Source organism: Pogoniulus pusillus, chromosome 9, assembly GCF_015220805.1.
Source record: "Pogoniulus pusillus isolate bPogPus1 chromosome 9, bPogPus1.pri, whole genome shotgun sequence".
Classification (NCBI taxonomy): domain Eukaryota; kingdom Metazoa; phylum Chordata; class Aves; order Piciformes; family Lybiidae; genus Pogoniulus; species Pogoniulus pusillus.
This window is the reverse complement of record NC_087272.1, coordinates 36,926,063-36,948,397: the sequence shown is the minus strand read 5'-3', so window position 1 is coordinate 36,948,397 and position 22,335 is coordinate 36,926,063. Positions and strand designations below refer to the sequence as shown.

Here is a 22,335-nt window from a genome sequence, read left to right as displayed (position 1 = left end):
TCCATGATCATAGAATCAAGCAGGTTGGAAGAGACCTCCAAGCTCATCCAGGCCAACCTAGCACTCAGCCCTAGCCAATCAACTAGACCATGGCACTAAGTGCCTCATCCAGGCTTTTCTTGAAGACCTCCAGGGATGGTGGTTGTCCTGCCAAACAAAAAGATGTTAAGAGTAAAGTGCAACTTGTCAGGCAATCTGGTTTGTATTGTGTCTCAAACCTCATACCTCTATTCCTCCTTTCCCTGTATTTCAGCAACTGTGGGGAGCAGGAAAGTGTAAAGAAAAAGTCTTCTACCTTTTCTGATACACCCTGGGTATTGAGGGTATTAACATACACACATCTCTCAGCTGACCTTAGTAAGTCCATGCTAGGTTTTCTGACAACATTAGAGCAGTCTGCAAAAGTCCTCATTTCCCATACTTCATAGCTGTTTCAAATAGGAGCTGCTGCCTGGTTGATAGAAGGATTAGAAAGCTGTCTGTGGTTTTTTGACAGTGTGTCACAATCTTCTGAAATGCTATTAGAGGATTTCATACAGCATTACCTATTAAAATTATATTTGGGGCTCCTGCTGCAAAAAAAAATATGCATAAAGACTTCCCACTAATGCACAACTCTATTAAATAAAGGCTCTACCTTTTTTCTACCATTGGTTCCTGTCATGCTTGAATGCAAAGTACAAGGCTAGCAAGAGAGAAAAAAACCTGTAGCTCCATTTTTAATGGCTGTTATGATCCTGAAATGTAGTAGCCAGGCACTATACACAGGCAGTTAAATTAATCTATCTGAAAGGATCATAGTTTTCAGTGCTTTCTGTAGTCTGTTGATCTTTAGATGAGCTCCATCAGCCTTTGGGACTTCAGAGTGTGAATTTCCTACTTTGCTCTGACAGCATCAAGCCTTGGGCAGGTGCTGACCTCTGGTGATAATGAGTGTTTGCCACAGAACAAGCAAGATTGATCTTTCTAGAGCTTCATCCTGGTCAGCTACAGGATGCCAACTTGTTTTCCCATGGCTGACCACAGAGGCAGTGGCGTGGAGGGGGGAAATTAATTAATTGGTGGGAGATGATAGTCTATAAAAATAAATAATTTATTAACTTCAATATTCTGAACTCTCCACCCCCAACCACTGAATTTTAATATTATTTTGGGTCTTACATGGTTATGGAAGACATTCTAGGAATTACATCAGACAGTAACTTGTTAATAACTAGCAAACATTCAAACTATGAACAGAGAGAGGAATTTCCCCATGGCCCAATGCTGCTTGGGGTCAATATGCTGCTTGCCCAGTAGCTGGGCCCAAGCTCTTTCTGCTCTATGGCAGAAGGCAGTAGAGAATTACAGAGGCATTAAAGCATTTACTCACAGATTGTTATTAATTATCAGTCACCCTCTGGGGCTACGTCACAGCCTATACAAGCATCTAATCTTCAGGAACTCTGCCTGTGGACTTTCACAGAATCATACAATCAAGCAGGTTGGAAGAGACCTCCAAGCTCATCCAGTGCAACCTAGCACCCAGCCCTATCCAATCAACCAGACCATGGCACTAAGTGCCTCAGCCAGTCTCTTCTTGAAGACCTCCAGGGATGGTGCCTCCACTACCTCCCTGGGCAGCCCATTCCAATGCCAATCACTCTCTCTGACAACAACTTCCTCCTAACATCCAGCCTAGACCTCCCCTGGCACAACTTGAGACTGTGTCCCCTTCTTCTGTTGCTGGTTGCCTGGGAGAAGAGACCAACCCCCTGCCTGTCTACAATGTCCCTTCAGGTAGTTGTAGACAGCAATGAGGTCAACCCTGAGCCTTCTCTTCTGCAGGCTGCACACCCCCAGCTCCCTCGGCCTCTCCTCCTAGGGTTTGTGCTCCAGGCCCCTCACCAGCCTTGCTGCCCTTCTCTGGACATGTTCCAGCACCTCAACATCTCTTTTGAATTGAGTGGCCCAGAACTGTACGCAGTACTCAAGCTGTGGCCTGAGCAGTGCTGAGTACAGGGGAAGAATAACCTCCCTTGTCCTTTGAGGCTGGAATCCTCCTGGCTTCAGGGGGAAAGGCGAATCTCTGACCTTGTTCTCCTGGCTTCTTCTGGCAGAACCTCAGGTGCAGAGGCAGGATGCTGTACAGTCTCAGCATGGCATTACGCTGGCCACACAGGCTGATTGTGTGCACACAGTCCAGGGTCTGCTCCTGGGAACTCATGTCAGTGGAGCTTAGCAGGCAGTGGTAAGGCAGTGGGTGTGCAGTAGGGTGCACGGCTGCACAGGAGACTGAGCTCCATAGAGAACAGCAGATAGCACAGGCGAAAGCAAGCAAGCAGGCAGGCATAAGCAGGTGTGAGCATGAGCATAAGTACCTTGTTTACCTGTGTACCCCCTATTTATCAAATTTGGGCTGAGATTCATGGCCTCTTGGCCACTAGAATAACCAATCAGCTTGGCACTTAATCAAAACATACCATAATAGGCAGAGACCACAAGCCTGCTTATCCCTAATTTGGGAAAAGCACAGGCCTTGCACTAGGCAGGCACAAGCCAAGTGTGTGTATCTTACACAACCTGGGCCCTGGGCAGGCCAGACATTATGGCACCAGGCCCATTGTGTCCCTTTAATGTGTTTATCTCTGGTGTGGGCAGCAAAGGTGTGTATAAACAGGCACTCTCCAAAGCCTTCCTCTGAAGTTGGACTTCACCAGGGGGAATCTTTTGTGCTGACTTCAAGCGGACTCTAGCATGCTCCCCAAATCTTCCCAAATTAAATACTTAACAGGGGTAATAAGCACTGTGACAGTGTCTGGTTTAGCTTAGAAAAAGTAGTGTGTAACCAAAGATTAAATACTCTATGTGCCATCTATGGATTTTCATAGTTCCTTGACACAACAATCCCAAGCAGTGCTATAGGCTGGGGACTGAGTGGCTGGAAAGCAGCCAGGAGGAAAGAGACCTGGGGGTACTGATAGACAGTAAGCTGAAGATGAGGCAGCAGTGTGCCCAGGTGGCCAAGGGAGCCAATGGCATCCTGGGCTGCATCAGGAACAGTGTGGCCAGCAGGACAAGGGAGGTTATTCTGCCACTGTACTCAGCACTGCTCAGGCCACACCTTGAGTCCAGTTCTGGGCTCCTCAATTCAAGAGAGATGTTGAGGTGCTGGAAGGTGTGGAGAGAAGGGCAGCAAGGCTGGGGAGGGGCCTGGAGCACAAACCCTGTGAGGAGAGGCTGAGGGAGCTGGGGGTGTGCAGCCTGCAGAAGAGGAGGCTCAGGGCAGAGCTCATTGCTGCCTGCAGCTGCCTGAAGGGAGGCTGTAGCCAGGTGGGGGGTGGCCTCTTCTCCCAGACAAGCAGCAACAGAAGAAGGGGACACAGTCTCAAGCTGTGGCAAGGGAGGTCTAGGCTGGATGTTAGGAAGAAGTTGTTGTCAGAGAGAGTGATTGGCATTGGAATGGGCTGCCCAGGGAGGTGGTGGAGTTGCTGTCCCTGGAGGTGTTGATGCAAAGCCTGGATGAGGCACTTAGTGCCATGATCTGGTTGCTTGGCCAGGGCTGGGTGCTAGGTTGGCCTGGATGTTCTTGGAGGTCTCTTCCAACCTGCTTGATTCTGTGATTCTTGGTCACTCAAGTGAGTTCTGTGGCTATTTCATGTCCTCAGTGTGGAAGGACTTTGACTCCTGATATTCTTCCAGGGATTTAGGAGCATTTGAAGGGTTTTGCAGTGTTTGGAACATGGGAATCTCCTGAAGGAGAACTGCCTTTCATAACTCGTGCTTTTCACTGGCAAGGTGACATGTTACCAGCATAAGCCAAAAAACCTTCTGAAATGCTAACCCTAGAAAATCCAGGCTGAGTGAAAGCACCTGGGCTTGTGTGAGATGAATAAGCAAATCACCTAGCAACCACAATCAAGTGAGTCAGGAGCCACTGTGTAGTAAGAAGCCCCGGCTTGGCTACTTCATGACTGCAGAGAGAAAACTTGAAGCTGTTGATGTTTTGAGATGATACTGTTAAGAGGAGATATGTTTTGAAGCACAAGAGGTACTGGCAGGGTGACTACTGTATCAAATGGGATGATTTGGAATGAAGCAGAAGTTAAACCTGAAATTAGCTTGGAAGGGTAATGCAGTGGAATTTGACAGACTTCTGTGGTCATACATTCCAAACCTGAAGTTAAAAAAGGTGAGAGAAAGACTTATGAGTTTTTAAAAGCTGAAATGATTGTGGGGATTGTTCTGATTTACTTGCATGTTATGGTTTCCTTTCTGATGGCAGAAGCCTCTAAGCAGAGTAGATGGAATTATGGTTGCATGAGAATAATAACTTTGCCATCCCTGCTTGTGTGATGACATTGATTCAGGTTGGTTCAAATAATTACTGCTCCACTTTATCAAAGTCTTCTCCCTTCCATTTCCAGACTTGAGTGCTCTTATTCACTTTATCTTGCTCTGTGTCATTCTTTGGACAGCATTGGGACAGTCTGGCTCATTTTAGCTTCATCATGCTCATCCAGCTGATTTAAACAATGCAGCAGTCCCATTTGTTACTCAGCCTGCTTATTATCTTTGCATCCTGGTGGAAGCTGTAGTGTCTAAAGGGATAAGGTTTAGTGCTGATGGTTTATTTTCCATTTGAACTCCATGTAGTTTTGGTTTGCTGCCAAATGTGTCATGTGTTAGCTGAGTTCATTGGACTTCAGCTTTTTCAGTAACCCATCTCAGTAAGAGCACATTTCTTCCAGCCAACCTCTCTGTGTTCCCTTTCATCTTTTTCTTGTACATTTTATCCAACTCCAACTGAAAATGACTCATGCTTGTTGTTTATTTTAGAGCTGGATGCTTTTTAATTACTTTTCCTTTTTCTCTTGCTGTGTGAGGATGTAATGCAATGGGAAAAAAAGGGAAATTTGGGGATTTTCATGGTAGTTTGGCTTGATGGGAACAGATTTCATATGAACCATGTTTTTAAATGGCCCTTCCTTGAGTACTGTGTCCAATTCTGGGCCCCTCAATTCAAGAAGGATGTTGAGGTGCTGGAACATGTCCAGAGAAGGGCAACAAAGCTGGTGAGGGGCCTGGAGCACAAATCCTATGAGGAGAGGTTGAGGGAGCTGGGCCTGTTTAGCCTGGAGAAGAGGAGGCTCAGGGGTGATCTTATTACTGTCTACAACTACCTGAAGGGGCATTGTAGCCAGGTGGGGGGTGGCCTCTTCTCCCAGGCAACCAGCAATAGAACAAAGGGACACAGTCTCAAGTTGTGCCAGGGTAGGTATAGGCTGGATATTAGGAAGAAGTTCTTCACAGAGAGAGTGATTGGCATTGGAATGGGCTGCCCAGGGAGGTGGTGGAGGCACCGTCCCTGGGGGTCTTCAAGAGTAGACTGGATGAGGCACTTAGTGCCATGGTCTAGTTGATTGGATAGGGCTGGGTGCTAGGTTGGACTGGATGATCTTGGAGGTCTCTTCCAACCTGGTTGATTCTATGATTCTATTCTGTGATTCTATGATTCTATTCTATGATTCCTAATGACTTCATTCACTCATTCCTATTCTCAACATTTTGTTTCTCCTTTTGTTAATTATACCATGGCCAAGACCACTGCTGAATTGTCTCAAATGTTTATTAGTTGTATTGGTATCTTTGCAATGAACCTATACATTGGAGGAATACTCTGTTTCTAGATATCTAGATCATGGAATCAAGCAGGTTGGAAGAGACCTCCAAGCTCATCCAGTGCAACCTAGCACCCAGCCCTATCCAACCAACCAGACCATGGCACTAAGTGCCTCATTCAGGCTTTGCTTCAACACCTCCAGGCACAGTGACTCCACCACCTCCCTGGGCAGCCCATTCCAATGCCAATCACTCTCGCTGTGAAGAACATCCCCCTAACATCCAGCCTATACCTACCCTGGCACAACTTGAGACTGTGTCCCCTTAGCAGTTGGTACCTGTGAGATTGTGAATGTGTTGCTTGAAGTATTGAAAGTCTATGAAGCCCAACAGTAATGACTGAGGGTATCTACATTTCTTCTTTTCTCTGTGTGAAAAATAGAAAATGATTAAGCAATGCACTTCTGTATTGCTTCAGACTGTCTCTTATGTTTAGGTACTCTCAGGATTCAAGATAGATACTGGTTGATTGGTTGGCCTGATGTGATATGGGCAGCAACAGCCAGTACAGTTGCTTTCTCAACAGGGATAGTTTATATTCTAGCTTAAGCAACTTATTTATTCTCTGCCTGATGGGGAAAAAGGAGCTGAATCCATGTCTTCCATTTCCCAACTCTATTAACTAGACACAGGGCTTTTGGACATCCTGGGAAAGAGTTTCTTCCACTGGAGATACTTTACTTTGTATAAAATACCCACATATGTGTCAGAATATGGACTGAGACCTATGTTTTGGACTGCTGGACTGCAGAGCCATTCACAGTCTTTAGCTGATCAGCCCTATGCAGACTGAGGGCGTAGGTTTGGTTGTGCCTACATCTCCTGGACTCCATGTGCAGTGAAATGTGTTAGTTCAAGCATCCAGGTCTCCTTTGTGGAGCATGGGAAAGCTGGGCATGTTGGCACAGCTCATAAGTGGCATGGGCATAGCCTTAGCTGTCTGCAAAAGTGACTCATAAAGACAATAAATCAAGTGGGAATCAATCAGGCTAACTAAAAAAATGCTGAAGAGGGGCATGCAGATGAAACCTTCTCTTGCCAGCACAGGTGAAACATCCAAGCTCAGGTGGGAAAATTACCAATCTTCATTAGCTGTTCACAGTACTCTGTTCACAGAGGTCATGGCATTCCTTCTTTCCTGAAAAGAGCCTGAGAGGAGCTGGTAAGCTGGGATGATGGAAACCTATGAGAGACAGAGGGCATCTCTTGTCAAGTGCATGCTCTGATTTAAAGCAGAGATGTGAATTCACCATACCATATGGTTTTTTGGTTTATATATATATACTATACTATGAGGAGAGGCTGAGGGAGCTGGGGTTGTTCAGCCTGCAGAAAAAGTCAGGGGTGACCTCATTGCTGTCTACAACTACCTGCAGGGAGGCTGTAGCCAGGTGGGGTTGGGCTCTGCTGCCAGGCAACCACCAACAGAACAAGGGGACACAGTCTCAAGCTGTGGCAAGGGAGGTCTAGGCTGGATGTTAGGAGGAAGTTGTTGTCAGAGAGAGTGATTGGCATTGGAATGGGCTGCCCAGGGAGGTGGTGGAGTTGCTGTCCCTGGAGGTGTTGAATCAAAGCCTGGATGAGGCACTTAGTGCCATGGTCTGGTTGATTGGCCAGGGCTGGGTGCTAGGTTGGACTGGGTGATCTTGGAGGTCTCTTCCAACCTGGTTGATTCTATGATCTTTATAAATAGCTCAATGTGTTTGCAGAATGTGAACAGGCAGAGGCTGAAGCAGTTGTCTGGCATGTGTGTGTTTGGTTGTCCCTAACAAACACAGACATAACACAACACTCTTCCTCCTAAATTTTACTGTCTGGACTCCACAGGCAAAGAAGCTACACTGGTGTCAAGTCAGCATGCAGCTTTGTGTTTTGGGTTTGGTTTTCTGTTGTTGCTGTTGTTGTTCTTGAATCTAGGCAATACACTGCATGTAAGAACTGTCTTTGGATTGCTTGTTGTTTGTGACAGAAGAACACCTTGGTGTGTGTTGTAGCTAACGTTAGTCACAGACAGAAGGGAACTCTTTGAAGTGGAGATCATGGAGTCGCCATCCCTGGAGGTGTTGAAGCAAAGCCTGGATGAGGTACTTAGTGCCATGGTCTGGTTGATTGGCCAGAGCTGAGTGCTAGGTTGGAGTGGATGATCTTGGGGGTCTCTTCCAAGCTGGTTGATTCTATGTCAGGGTCTGCCTTGACCACAAAGGCAGTTTATAAGATAGGGCTTGCTTGCTCAGTCTCAGTAAGGAATTGTTCTGCTTTGTATAAGTAATTAGATACTGAGCACAGACTTCATTTTATGTGTGCTACATCCCATGAGTACTGCTAGGCTGTGGAATCAGTCTCCTGTTTTCCTGCTTTCTCTCTCAGAGCCTTTCTGGCCCAGTTGATTTTGTAATTATTTATAGTTTGAGGAACTCATTGGGATTTGGTTGAGAGCCAGTTGTTTAAGCTGCTTGGCAGCATCAGGATATATTTTGCCTTAAGGTGGAAATAAAAGCATCCAGGGAATTTTAGGTACTGACAATGTTAGACAGGAATTTGGGACTAAAAGGGTCTCAGACAAATTATAAGTGCAAAATTTAGTCATTATGATCTGGACCACAGAGACGTTCAGATTAACTTGTATTGATTTAAGTGGAAACTTGAAGCTTAAATAACTTTGTGGAGCTTGTCCAATGTACTTACAGAGATAATTAGGCACCAAAACCAGTCTTTAACCTTACCTTTGGGTGACTTTCTCAAACTTACAGAAGAAGCCTGTAATAAAGTTAAAGCTGCATCTCAAATGTCACTTATATCCAAGGTTCTTCATTCATAGGACCCTTTGGAAACATGTTTCATTTTGTTACCTGAGGTAGTAGCATTTGCAAGTTACTGAAGAGAGAAGAAAAATTGGTGAAGAGAAAGGCTGAGAGCCCTGAGGCTTTTTAACCATGGAGAGGAGAAGAGGGAGAGGGGATCTAATCAATGCCTATAAATATATGAGGGCTGGGGTCAAGAAGCAAAGGATATAGGTCATGATCTAGCTGGAGGGCCAGGCCCAGAAGTGGTGGTGAATGATGCCACATCCAGCTGGCAGCTGTCACTAGTGCTGTGCCCCAAGGATCAGTGCTGGGCCCAGTCCTATGCAATATCTTTATTGATGATCTGGACAAGGGGATTGAGTCCAGCATCAGTAACTTTGCAGATGACACCAAGCTAGGAGCAGGTGTGGATCTGTTGGACGGTAGGAGAGCCCTGCAGAGGGACCTGGCCAGGCTGGATGGGTGGGCAGAGGCCAATGGGATGAGATTGAGCAAGGCCAAGTGCAGAGTTCTACACTGTGGTGACAACAACCCCAAGCAGCACTACAGGCTGGGGCCAGAGTGGCTGAGAGCAGCCAGGCAGAAAGGGACCTGGGGATACTGGTAGACAGTAGCTAAAGGTGAGGCAGCAATGTGCCCAGGTGGGCAGGAGAGCCAATGGCATTTCAGGGACAGTGTGGCCAGCAGGACAAGGGAGGTTCTTCTGCCCCTGTACTCAGCACTGCTCAGGCCACACTTTGAGTGTTGTGTCCAGTTCTGGGCTCCTCAATTCAAGAGAGATGTTGAGGTGCTGGAAGGTGTCCAGAGAAGGGCAACAAAGCTGGTGAGGGGCCTGGAACACAAACCCTATGAGGAGAGGCTGAGGGAGCTGGGGGTGTGCAGCCTGCAGGAGGTTCCACAACCTCTCTGAGCAGCCTGTTCCAGTTCTCTGTCACCCTCACTGTAAAGAAGTTTTTCCTCATGTTGAGCTGAAACTTTGTCTGTTCAGGTTTCTACACATTGCTCCTTGTCTTATTGCTAAATGTCATAAGCGTGTTTGTTTCAAGAGTGTGATGCACTTAGTTCAAGAGTGAGGCACTTAGTGCCATGGTCTAGGTGACTGGATAGGGCTGGGTGCTAGGTTGGACTGGATGAGCTTGGAGATCTCTTCCAACCTGGTTGATTCTATGATTCACAGAAGTGTCTTGCATTGCCTGGTGGCTGGCAGAGAATCTGCCATCACGAGTGAGCACTGCTGGTTTCTGCTAATAAGGGATGGTGATTATTCCACTGGCCTCAAAGCAATTCAAATCTATGATTCTGTGTTACTCTGTGAGGTTGCCCAACTTCATGAGTTCAGTGCAAGCCTTTGGAAGCTCTCTGAAAGTCTTTACATGCAGGTATCTATTTTGTACATGACAAAATGTCTGATAGCAGATAGGGAAATCACTTGGGATCTATTAGCTGTTTGGCTTTCAGTTCCTGTAGCTCTTTGGGATATATTCTTGTTCCAGTCAACACCTTGAGTGTGCTAGTTTGAAGCAGGGTAGAATGTTTTGGTAAGAAAAAGTAGATAATTGGCTATGAAAGGAAAACATTGGTGATGTCTCCTTCCCTCACAGTCTTGCTGAGATGTATGGGAACAAGAAGGAAAATATTAGATAACACTTTCTCCATTTTGTTTTCATTTTCTGGCTGGCTTCTGGACTCAGCTGCAGCTCCCTAACCTCACTGCCACTAACCTTGCTTCCTTAACCTCTTGGCTGAACCTCTTTTTCTTCCTAGGATTTGGGGTAAGGTTGAGAGGGGCAGGGGGAAGGTGCTGGGGTGGTTGAGAGCCCCTCCTGGGGACTCAGGTTTCTGGGAGGGGAGTTGTGCTTCTGTATTACTTTTACTTTGGATATTTCTGTCTATAACTGTATATATTGTAAATAGCTGCTTGTATATTGTGCTGCTGTAAATAAATAGCTTCATTTATATTCCCAGAGTCCATCTGAGTTAGCTGGGGGTGTTTCTAAAAGTGTGGGGGGGCAGATAACACCTAAACCACCACATTGAGAAATGAAGTTCAGTACCCAACTCAAGTCTCATTTCCACCTAAGTGTACACTTATTAGTTCTTCCTGGTAAGCTTACTCTACATCTGCTTCATTAAAGATGGAGAATTGAAAGAGAAGTTTTCTTGAGGCTGTTGAAAATGAATTACTGATGTCAAAGAATGTAGTGAAGTGAATTTGCTTCTTCTCGCAGTTGGCTTCAGTTTCCAAGTTGGAAACGTATTTACATAGGCACATGTGGCTTTGAAACTGTTGTAATTTATCAGTGGATAGAAAATGCAGATGCTGAGTTGTTGGCCAGATGAAAGTGTCCCTTAAAGCAGCAGAACCATAGGTAAAGAAGGGCCAGAAGAGTATTTTCAAACAGCTGCATTCCTATGGATTTTGCTGCTGTTACTGCGCCTCATTGCCTGACCTCCTCTGACCCCCATTCCCTGCCAGACAGAGAGTGTCTTGAGCTGTCAACAGACACACTAAGGAGCTTGTCAGATAAGGACAGCATGTTGAGTTGGAACAGTGTTTGATGGATTAAGACCCTGGCTGTTTCACCTGTGCAGCTCCTGACTTGTATTATGAATGAAAATTGCAAAGCCTTTGGGCAACGTTGCCAGGCATGCGGCTGGAGACCACATTGCAATGTCAGAACAATGTCAATTCCAGTTAAATAACTTCATTTTTGGTGGCAAAATAATTAAAGTAACATCAAGCTTTTGACAGCATCTCCACAAAAACTCAGAAATCCTCAGTTAAGGCTCTCCTAGCACTGCAACTTATCATAGAATCAAGCAGGTAAGAAGAGACCTCCGAGATCATCCAGGCCAACCTAGCTCCCAGCACTGTACAATCAACCAGACCATGGCACGAAGTGCCTCATCAGTGACTCCACCACCTCCCTGGGCAGCCCATTCCAATGCCAATCACTCTCTCTGCCAGGAACTTCCTCCTAACATCCAGCCTAGACCTCCCCTGGCACAACTTGGGACTGTGTCCCCTTGTCCTGTTGCTGGTTGCCTGGCAGAAGAGCCCAACCCCACCTGGCTACAGCCTCCCTGCAGGTAGTTGTAGACAGCAATGAGCTCTGCCCTGAGCCTCCTCTTCTGCAGGCTGCACACCCCCAGCTCCCTCAGCCTCTCCTCACAGGGCTGTGCTCCAGGCCCCTCACCAGCTTTGTTGCCCTTCTCTGGACACCTTCCAGCACCTCAACATCTCTCTTGAATTGAGGAGCCCAGAACTGGACACAGCACTCAAGATGTGGCCTGACCAGTGTTGAGTGCTGGAATGGGTTGTCCAATGAGACTGTAGCTGTCCCCTCAATGAAGACACACAAGGCCTTGAGTAACCTGGTCTCGTGGAGAGGCATCCCTGCATATGGCAGGGAGGTTGGATTGGATAATCTCTGAGGTATCTTCCAACCTAAACCATTCTATGATTCATGTATATGATCACCTGGACCTTTGCTGATGGTCCACTCTGAAGACTTCACAATTATCACACTCCTGTCTTCCTTCAAAGATCCCTAGAATGAGCCAGGCATGATTTCTCCCTGGTCTCTGGGGAGAAACAGCTGTGGGTTATTTTGGTGAGAGAAGGAAGAAGCAAAACACAGATCATTCTCAAATCTGAGAACAAAATTGATTTCAAGAGAGAAAATTCAGCCTCAGAGTTCTTCAGGAAAGGGAGAGGTCTCAGGTGTGGCCAGCTCAACATCATAGACACTGGAACCATGTGTATCCCCTTAGAGATGTAGGCAGCTGAGGAGGAACATTTGAAAGAAAGCAGAGTAGCATTGAAATCTGACTGGCAAGCAGCAGCCCAAAGGAACTAACTCAAAATTGAGTTGTCCTTATGGAAATTTCCAGTTTGGACAAATGAGTAAATGCTGATGAGGAACCTTTTCATCTGACGTTTCTAATTACTCAACCTGTGATTGACTCAGCCACTGCAAATCCTCTGCCAAGCAGCCTGCTTCAGCTGAGCCAGCTCCTTTGGAGGAGCAAGTCAGCAGGACTTCAAGCTACCAGAAAGGGTATCCCAGCAGCAGGAGAGCTGGCATAATGGAATGGATAAAGGCTCTGAACTCCTGATTCACTAAGTAAGCTCTGAACTCCTAATCACAAGGCAGTGATTTCATTTTGCAGTATGGATACTCATGATGGTTTGGGTGTTTCCTGCCCCTCCCACACTTCAGTAAAGTCACCCAGACTAAATTCAGCCACTGGAAATTGAATGAAGCTTTAGACTTACAGCTTAGCACAGTATACAAGCAGGTATTTACAATCTATATACAGCTCTGAAGCAGCTTCTTTAACCAGCTTGTTAATATTCACAGTTAGGATGGCTCTTGCTGTTAACCACCTGTGGGCCTGTATGCCAAGAGAGCTTTGGAAGAAGAAAATCAGCTATTCAAACTTGCTTTCCTTGTGATCAAATAATGCTTTGCATTAAGTAACAAAGCCAATCTACAGGATGGCGGGGTAATGGGTTTAAACTGAAAGAGGGGAGATTTAAACTAGATGTTAAGAAGTTCTTGACAGTGAGGGTGGTGGAACACTGGCATAGGTTGTCTGGGAGGCTGTGGTTGCTTCCTCCCTGAAGGTGTTTAAGGCCAGGTTGGATGAGGCCTGGGATTGTTTAGCCTGGAGAAGAGGAGGCTCAGGGGTGACCTTATCACAGTATCATCAGGGTTGGAAGAGACCTCACAGATCATCAAGTCCAGCTGCTGTCTACAACTACCTGAGGGGAGGTTGTGGCCAGGAGGAGGTTGCTCTCTTCTCTCAGGTGGCCAGCACCAGAACAAGAGGACACAGCCTCAAGCTACGCCAGGGGAAATTTAGGCTGGAGGTGAGGAGAAAGTTCTTCACTGAGAGAGTCATTGGACACTGGAATGGGCTGCCCGGGGAGGTGGTGGAGTCGCCGTCCCTGGAGCTGTTCAAGGCAGGACTGGACGTGGCACTTGGTGCCATGGTCTGGCCTTGAGCTCTGTGCTAAAGGGTTGGACTTGATGATCTGTGAGGTCTCTTCCAACCTTGATGATACTGTGAGTGACCTGTTCTAGTGGGAGGTGTCCCTGCCTATGGCAGGGGGTTGGAACTGGCTGATCTTTGAGGTCCCCTCCAGCTTAAACCATTCTATGATTCTATAGACAGAAATAGACAAGTTAAAAAGTAATACAGAAACACAGCAGCCTCCCTGAAACCAGTCCTCAGAAGGGGCTCCCAATCACCCTTCCACCTTCTCCCCACCCCCTACCTTACCCCAGACTTTGCCTTACATTCAAGGTGGGTTTGGAGGATCAGCCGTGGTGGTTAGGAAGCAGAAGGATTAGTCACACAGCTGGCAGGTTAGAGAGAGAGAAGTGCAGCCCCAAAGACATAGAGCAAAGTCTGTTATCTATATTTATGTTCTTGTTTTTATCCATCTCAGCAAGCCTATGAGTGAAGCAGACATCACCATTGTTTCATTTTCACAGCCTAGCATCTAATTCTTCTCACCAAAATACCCCAGCTAGGCTCAAACTAGGACAGTGCTCCATGTTGAACAGATTGGGTCAATACCTGTGCTTCACATTACCTACACTTCATGTGGATGTGGTGCTTGGGGATATGGTTTAGGGGCGAACCATGTAGAGTAGAGATATTGGTTGGACATAGAGATCCTGAGGATCTTTTCCAACCAGAATGTTTCTGTGATTTAATTCTTCTGCTTCAGCTTCCCATGTATGGAGAAATGAAGGTAATAAAATTATTGCCTTTGGAGAGAGGTTATTGTTACAGTGTCTGTAAAATCCTAAATGTGTTTAAAACACACAGTAAACCTTTCAGCTAAGGATAGATAAAGATCTGTAAATCTCCTCCAATTTGGTTCATTTCTTCTTTTTCTTCTTACTTTGGATCTTTGGGGTTTTTTTCAGCATTGCTATCATGATAGTTGAAGTAAGGAAATGGAATCAGGGCCCCTCAATTCAAGAGAGATGTTGAGGTGCTGGAAGGTGTCCAGAGAAGGGCGATGAAGCTGGGGAGGGGCCTGGAACACAAACCCTATGAGGAGAGGCTGAGGGAGCTGGGGGTGTGCAGCCTGCAGCAGAGGAGGCTCAGGGCACAGCTCATTGCTGTCTACAACTTCCTGAAGGGAGGTTGTAGCCAGGTGGGGTTGGGCTCTTCTGCCAGGCAACCAGCAATAGAAGAAGGGGACACAGTCTCAGGTTGTGCCAGGGGAGGTCTAGGCTGGATGTTAGGAGGAAGTTGTTGTCATAGAGAGTGATTGGCATTGGAAAGGGCTGCCCAGGGAGGTGGTGGAGTCACCATCCCTGGAGGTGTTGAAGCCAAGCCTGGATGAGGCACTTTGTGCCATGGTCTAGATGACTGGCTAGGGCTGGATGATCTTGGAGGTCTCTTCCAATCTTCTTGATTCTATGAAACATGAGCCTTAGGTGTTATTGCTTTTACTGCTCCCGTGGGATGTGGGATTGTTTTTTTTTCCCTCTGTTCTTCTATTTCTTGACTTCTTTTTTTGTTAGTTTACCTTTGGCTTCCATCTTCTGAGAAATTTGCCTAAACTAAGTCAGCTAAAGCTTCTCTTCAAACGTTTACAACCAAGGCAAATTAGAACTGCAGCTATAATAGCATTTGCTGGATTTCAGAGCACTTCATGTGCTGATGGCATCTACATGTCATATTCTTTGCCAGGATTTTTTCTTTTTCCCCCTAAAGAAGCATCAGAAATAGAAACTATATCCTTACCCTTTCTTGTTCCTTTGTTTAGCCTTCAAAGGAAATGATTCAGAATAACTTAAGAGCTCACAAGTATAAATGAGTCAGCCACCCCTCCTCCCAGCAGAAACTGGTCTGGTTTTCATCAGTGTTTGGTCCACTTGTGAAAATCAAGCCTTTTGGTTATGTGTTTACATGGCAATAGGATGAAAAGGGTTTATAATTCTGCTGTGAAAAAAACTCACCTTTAATTTTTCTCCCAAAAACCAGACTCTAGGTTTGTACATTAACAGGTTTCAGTTAATGTTTTCTGGCTGTGTACCTTCCTTTGGCTATTCCATAGCACAGAGAATCCAGAGCTGCTTTAATCTCCAGTGAGCTAAGTGGGATGATTTGTGCTGTTCTTGACAAGATGTGAGCTAGGGCAAGCCTGTAGCCATGATGCCTGCTGGATAAATTATGATTAGAGAGTCACAGAATCATCTGCTTTGTGCCTTTGAATTGGGACAGTGAACTGTTGGAGTCAGTTCAGAGGAGGACACGATGATCAGAGGGCTGGAACACCTCTTCTATGAGGACAGGCTATGACAGTTGGGGCTTTTCAGCCTGGAGAAGAGAAGGCTTCAAGGAGACCTTGAAGTAGCCTTCCAGAACCTGAAGGGGACCTACAGGAAGGCTGGGGAGGGATATTGACAAGGTCTCGTAAAGCCAGGATGAGGAGGAACTGGCAGAGGGGAGATTCAAAATGGATGTTAGGAAGGTGTTCTTTACAGTGAGGGTGGTGAAACCCTCCCTCCCTGGAGGTGTTCAAGGCCAGTTTGGACGAGGCCTTGAGCAACCTGTTCTAGTGGGAGGTGTCCTTGCCTATGGCAGGGGCTTGGAACTGGATGATCCTTGAGGTCCCTTCCAACCTAAACCATTCTATGATGCAGACAGCTGATAGCAATAGGTTGAGGTTACAAGAGAGGACCATGCCTCCCACTGTTGTGTGCTGATTAATATTTGCCCAGTGATTTTGTTATCTGTTGCCTTGTTCCTTCAGATTCTAGCAGTACAGTTGGTATGAAACTTGGGTTTCTGCTGTCAGGGTACTTGTCAGTCACAGTTCTGTGACACCAGTGTTTTCCATGGAACTGTAATTGAGATCTTGTCTTGTCATTATAGGACAGGCCAAAAATTTCACAGTACAGGCCAGATTTCACAGCTAGTCCCTGCAGCACTGTTTTACCCCCTGAAGAGTAGCTGCCTTGTCACTTTTCCATTTCATCTCAGCCTGTGCCAGATAACCATTTGGAGAGAATTCTCTTCTGGAGAATCTCCCACAGGCAGCATGCAGTCAGCAGGCTTCTGAACTGTACCTGTGCTTCCTGTATGATATTTCATCCCCTTCCATACTTCGTCCTCATTGAAAGCTAAGAACAGTGCAGACTCAGCTCCTTTGGCTGTCCACTGACTTAAAATTACTTTGTAAGGTGTTCAGAGTAGAAATAAACTCAGCTTGTTTATGGATGCTGCATATGGGAATAGAGAAGTCCCTGTCACATAAATCAACATCTCTCAGGGTGTACAGTGGAAATGTGCTCCTGAACTTTCAGAATGACACATGGTAAAAGTCAGCTTTAAAAAGCAGAGATGAGCCTGGAAGGAAGATTCTTTTGGGCAGTGAAGGCTTTACAAAGTCCTTGGGCAATGAAGGCTTTACAAAGTCTTGTATTCTAATAAGCATGTCTAGTGTTCTGCTGGAAAAGGACATTCTTGTTTCCTTACAGGTGAGGGTATAGGAGTGTGCTCCATCCTCACTCCAGGAGTTGTCTTCAAATCCTGTATCATCCCATCTCTGCTTTGGGTGCAGCTACATCACTTTGAAAACACGTTGCTCCCCATGCAGCTGCTCACACTGGTAGATGGTAGCTGAAGATGAGGCAGCAGTGTGCCCAGGTGGCCAAGAGAGCCAGTGGCATCCTGGCCTGCATCAGGAACAGTGTGGCCAGTAGGACAAGGGAGGTTATTCTTCCCCTGTACTCAGCACTGCTCAGGCCACACCTTGAGTGCTGTGTCCAGTTCTGGGCTCCTCAATTCAAGAGAGCTGTTGAGGTGCTGGAAGGTGTCCAGAGAAGGGCAACAAAGCTTGGGAGGGGCCTGGAGCACAGCCCTGTGAGGAGAGGCTGAGGGAGCTGGGGGTGTGCAGCCTGCAGCAGAGGAGGCTCAGGGCAGAGCTCATTGCTGTCTGCAGCTGCCTGCAGGGAGGCTGTAGCCAGGTGGGGTTGGGCTCTGCTGCCAGGCACCCAGCAACAGAAGAAGGGGACACAGTCTCAAGCTGTGACAGGGTAGGTCTAGGCTGGATGTTAGGAGGAAGCTGTTGGCAGAAAGAGTGATTGGCATTGGAATGGGCTGCCCAGGGAGGTGGTGGAGTCGTTATCCCTGGAGGTGTTGCAGCCAAGCCTGGATGGGGCACTTAGTGCCATGGTCTGGTTGATTGTCTAGGGCTGGGTGCTAGGTTGGCCTGGATGATCTTGGAGGTCTCTTCCAACCTGCTTGATTCTATGACACAGAAGTGTCTTGCATTGCCTGGTGGCTGGCAGAGAATCTGCCATCATGAGTGAGCACTGCTGATTTCTCCTAATAAGTGACAGTGATTATACCACTGGCCTCAAAGCAATTAAAATCTGCCTCTGACACATATTTGTCAGGAGGTAGGCTTTAGGAATACAGGAAGAATAAACTATCCATATTAAATGATTATAAAATATGGAAATCACAACACCACCATCACTCATACAGCAGACAGCTAGTTGTATTGAAATAATTCTTCTCCAACCAGCAACTGGCTTGAAGGCAGAGAAGATTTCATTTAAACATAAGGAAAAAAAATTATTTCTGTCAGCAGCAATAAGCTATGAACTGGAACACAGAAGGTTTCACCTCAACAGGAGGAGAAACTTCTTTACAGTGAGGGTGGCAGAGCCCTGGAGCAGGCTTCTCATAGAATCGTAGCCAGGGTTGGAAGGGACCACAAGGAGCAGCCAGTTCCAACCCCCCTGCCATGCCCAGGGACACCCTACCCTAGAGCAGGCTGCACACAGCCTCAGCCAGCCTGGCCTTAAACACCTCCAGCCATGGGGCCTCAACCACCTCCCTGGGCAACCCATTCCAGCCTCTCACCACTCTCCTGCTCAACAACTTCCTTCTCACCTCCAGGCTGAATCTCCCCACCTCCAGCTTTGCTCCATTCCCCCCAGTCCTGTCACTCTCTGACAGTCTGAAAAGTCCCTCCCCAGCTTTTTTGTAGCCCCCTTCAGATCCTGAAAAGACACAATAAGGCCACAACTGAGAGAGGTTGTGGAGTCTCCTCTGGAGACTTTCAGAGCCCACCTGGGGAGGTTCCTGTGTAACTTACTCTAGGTAATAGTGCTCTAGCAGAGGGGTTTGGTCAAGATGTTCTCTTCCAGCCCCCTCCCATTCTGTGATTCTGTAATTCTGTGTTCACTGTTGTGAATGCAGGCAGTAGCTGGCAGCTGCTGTAAGATATTTCCTGCAAGTGAGTGCTATCCCTCTTAGTGAATATGGTTCCTTTTTGAGCCTAATTGAAAACTGAAGATAGAAAACTCAGCAATTATTTTTCCTTCAGTACATTATTTGATCCTCTGATTTCATGGCTGTCTGACTACAGTGATTGGGAAGAACATTTTCTTACAGTCTTTAGAGTACCACAACGATCTATCAGGAGCATCCTGTAGGAAGGGAAGGAACACTTATGTTAAAATATGTGCTGCTTGTAAACATAGCCAGTTCTAAAGTACACTTCTGCCCAGTGCTACGTTTGGTGGAGTCAGTAATGGCTTTGTAAGCTTTCTCTTGTCTTTGGCTTTGAAAAGCTAGTTGGTATAGGAAAACAGCAGGGTACTGCACTTTGGCCATGACAACCCCAAGCAGTGCTACAGGCTGGGGACAGAGTGGCTGAGAGCAGCCAGGAAGGAAGGGACCTGGGGGTACTGGTAGGTAGTAGATGAATACGAGCCAGCAGTGTGCACAGGTAGCCAAGAGAGCCAATGGCATCCTGGCCTGCATCAGGAAGAGTGTGGCCAGTAGGACAAGGGAGGTTATTCTTCCCCTGTGCTCAGCACTGCTCAGGCCACCCCTTGAGTGCTGTGTCCAGTTCTGGGCTCCTCAGTTCAAGAGAGATGTTGAGGTGCTGGAAGGTGTCCAGAGAAGGCTGACAAAGCTTGGGAGGGGCCTGGAGCAGAGCCCTGTGAGGAGAGGCTGAGGGAGCTGGGGGTGTGCAGCCTGCAGAAGAGAAGGCTCAGGGCAGAGCTCATTGCTGTCTGCAGCTACCTGCAGGGAGGCTGTAGCCAGGTGGGGTTGGTCTCTTCTCCCAGGGAACCAGCAACAGAAGAAGGGGACATAGTCTCAAGTTGTGCCAGGGGAGGTCTAGTCTGGCTGTTAGGAGGAAGTTTTTGTCAGAGAGAGTGATTGGCATTGGAATGGGCTGCCCAGGGAGGTGGTGGGGTGGCCGTGCCTGGAGATGTTGAAGAAAAGCCTGGATGAGGCACTTAGTTCCATTGTCTAGGTGACTGGATAGGGCTGGGTGCTAGGTTGGCCTGGCTGATCTTGGAGGTCTCTTCCAACCTGGTTGATTCTGTGATTTAACAGGACTGATCAGCAACAACACAAGTAACACCTCTGCAGCAAAGGCATTGTATGTTTGGCTCTGCACTAGTGTGTTAAGTGCAAGACAATGTGGTTATCTTTGATGATGGAGAAATGGGAAATGTATTTGTAGCTGCTGAGGGTTCCATAGTCCTTTAACTGACAAATTCTTGTCTGATAACCTGCCTGGATGTGTTCCTGTGTGGCCTACCCTGTGTGATCCTGCTTTGGCAAGGGGGTTGAAATAGTATCACAGTATCATCAGGGTTGGAAGAGACCTCACAGATCATCGAGTCCAACCCTTTACCACAGAGCTCAAGGCTAGACCATGGCACCAAGTGCCACGTCCAACCTTGCCTTAAAGTGCCCCAGGGACAGCAACTCCACCACCTCCCCGGGCAGCCCATTCCAGTGTCCAATGACTCTCTCAGTAGATGATCTCTAGAGGTCTCTTCCAAACCCTAACAGTTTGTAACTCTATGATAACCTCTGAGTTAAGTGGGGCAGAAATCACCAGAGTTTCACAGAATCATTAAGGTTGGAAAAGATCTTTAAGATGATCATGTCCAACCATAACAGCCACTACACCAAAGTTTCAGCACCCACCAGGCTTCCCAAGGAATGGAATGTGATAACAAGCACTGCTGCTCAGTTGTTACTTGGCAGTGTCCCTTCCTGAAAGCCCTCTTCTATCTGCAATAGCAAGCAGATAAAGGTGACCTCTGTTACTACAGAGACCCTATGCACAGTCTGGCTCCAGCTAGTGCTCCTCTGGCAATCATGTGTCCCAGGCTCCCTGTTACATACCCATAGGGTACACCATGCTGAAATAGTTCCCATGGAGGTCCAGGGATGCTGTGGGCTGGGTGCTTTACACCAGGGTGCTGGGTAGGAGCAGTAACTAAAGACAGACACTTGTTCAGAATGGCCCATCATTTTGCAGAGAGAGTTTGGAGACATACTGTCAAGTTAAAGTATTTTCTTCTTGTTTTTCTTTCCTTTTTCTATCAGATAGTATTACTGAAGTCTTCACTAACATCTATGTGACCAGTTTTGGACCTGTTTCAGATACTGATATGGTGAGTTGCTCTCTCTTTTTTTGCCTACATGGTAATTGTTGTAAGATACCTGCTATTAACTTCCTTTAAACTTGTATTCTGCTTTTACTTTCTGTGAACAAGTTTGGAATCATTTCACTGAAGTCATTCTAAAGGTGAAAATTGGATTAGAGACCTAACATAGTGTGTACTCTCCTATTAGTTGTCTGACTGTCCCCACTGACTGCACCTTGGTTCATAATTTGGAGCAATCTTGAGATGGGTGAACTGAATTCCTCTTGAATAAAACCATAGTGAAAGGTGCACTGTGAATTCCTCTTGAATAAAACCAGAGGGAAAGGTGCCCTGTGAATTCCTCTTGCATAAAACCAGAGGGAAAGGTGCCCTGTGAATTCCTCTTGAATAAAACCAGAGGGAAAGGTGCCCTGTGAATTCCTGCTGAATAAAACCAGGTCAGAGGTGCCCTGTGAATTCCTCTTGAATAAAACCAGAGTGAAAGGTGCCCTGTGAATTCCTGCTGAATAATCCCAGGTCAGAGGTGCCCTGTGAATTCCTCTTGAATAAAACCAGAGGGAAAGGTGCCCTGTGAATTCCTCTTGAATAAAACCAGAGGGAAAGGTGCCCTGTGAATTGTTGTTGAGTAAAACCAGAGGTAAAGGTGCCCTGTGAATTGCTGTTGAGTAAAACCAGAGTGAAAGGTGCCCTGTGAATCCCTCTTGAATAAAACCAGAGGGAAAGGTGCCCTGTGAATTCCTCTTGAATAAAACCAGAGGGAAAGGTGCCCTGTGAATTCCTCTTGAATAAAACCAGAGGGAAAGGTGCCCTGTGAATTCCTCTTGAATAAAACCAGAGGTAAAGGTGCCCTGTGAATTCCTCTTGAATAAAACCAGAGTGAAAGGTGTCCTGTGAATCCCTCTTGAATAAAACCAGAGGGAAAGGTGCCCTGTGAATTCCTCTTGAATAAAACCAGAGGGAAAGGTGCACTGTGAATTCCTCTTGAATAAAACCAGGTCAGAGGTGCACTGTGAATCCCTCTTGAATAAAACCAGAGGGAAAGGTGCCCTGTGAATTGCTGTTGAGTAAAACCAGAGTGAAAGGTGCCCTGTGAATCCCTCTTGAATAAAACCAGAGGGAAAGGTGCCCTGTGAATTCCTCTTGAATAAAACCAGAGGGAAAGGTGCCCTGTGAATTGCTGTTGAGTAAAACCAGAGTGAAAGGTGCCCTGTGAATCCCTCTTGAATAAAACCAGAGGGAAAGGTGCACTGTGAATTCCTCTTGAATAAAACCAGGTCAGAGGTGCACTGTGAATCCCTCTTGAATAAAACCATTGTGAAAGGTGCCCTGTGAATTCCCCTTGAGTAAAACCAGAGTGCAAGGTGCCCTGTGAATTCCTCTTGAATAAAACCAGAGTGCAAGGTGCC

The 22,335-nt window shown here is 46.7% G+C and overlaps 1 protein-coding gene across 2 annotated transcripts in view; it reads left to right on the top strand.

The window, feature by feature from the left end:
* Positions 1-22,335, top strand: part of GABRA2 (gamma-aminobutyric acid type A receptor subunit alpha2) — an 81,616-nt gene that overhangs the window by 22,920 nt on the left and 36,361 nt on the right. For both annotated transcript variants that reach the window (XM_064149212.1, XM_064149211.1), the window contains one exon: positions 20,868-20,935. In XM_064149212.1, the coding sequence (XP_064005282.1) occupies positions 20,868-20,935 (68 nt within the window). The remainder of the gene's footprint in view (positions 1-20,867; positions 20,936-22,335) is intronic.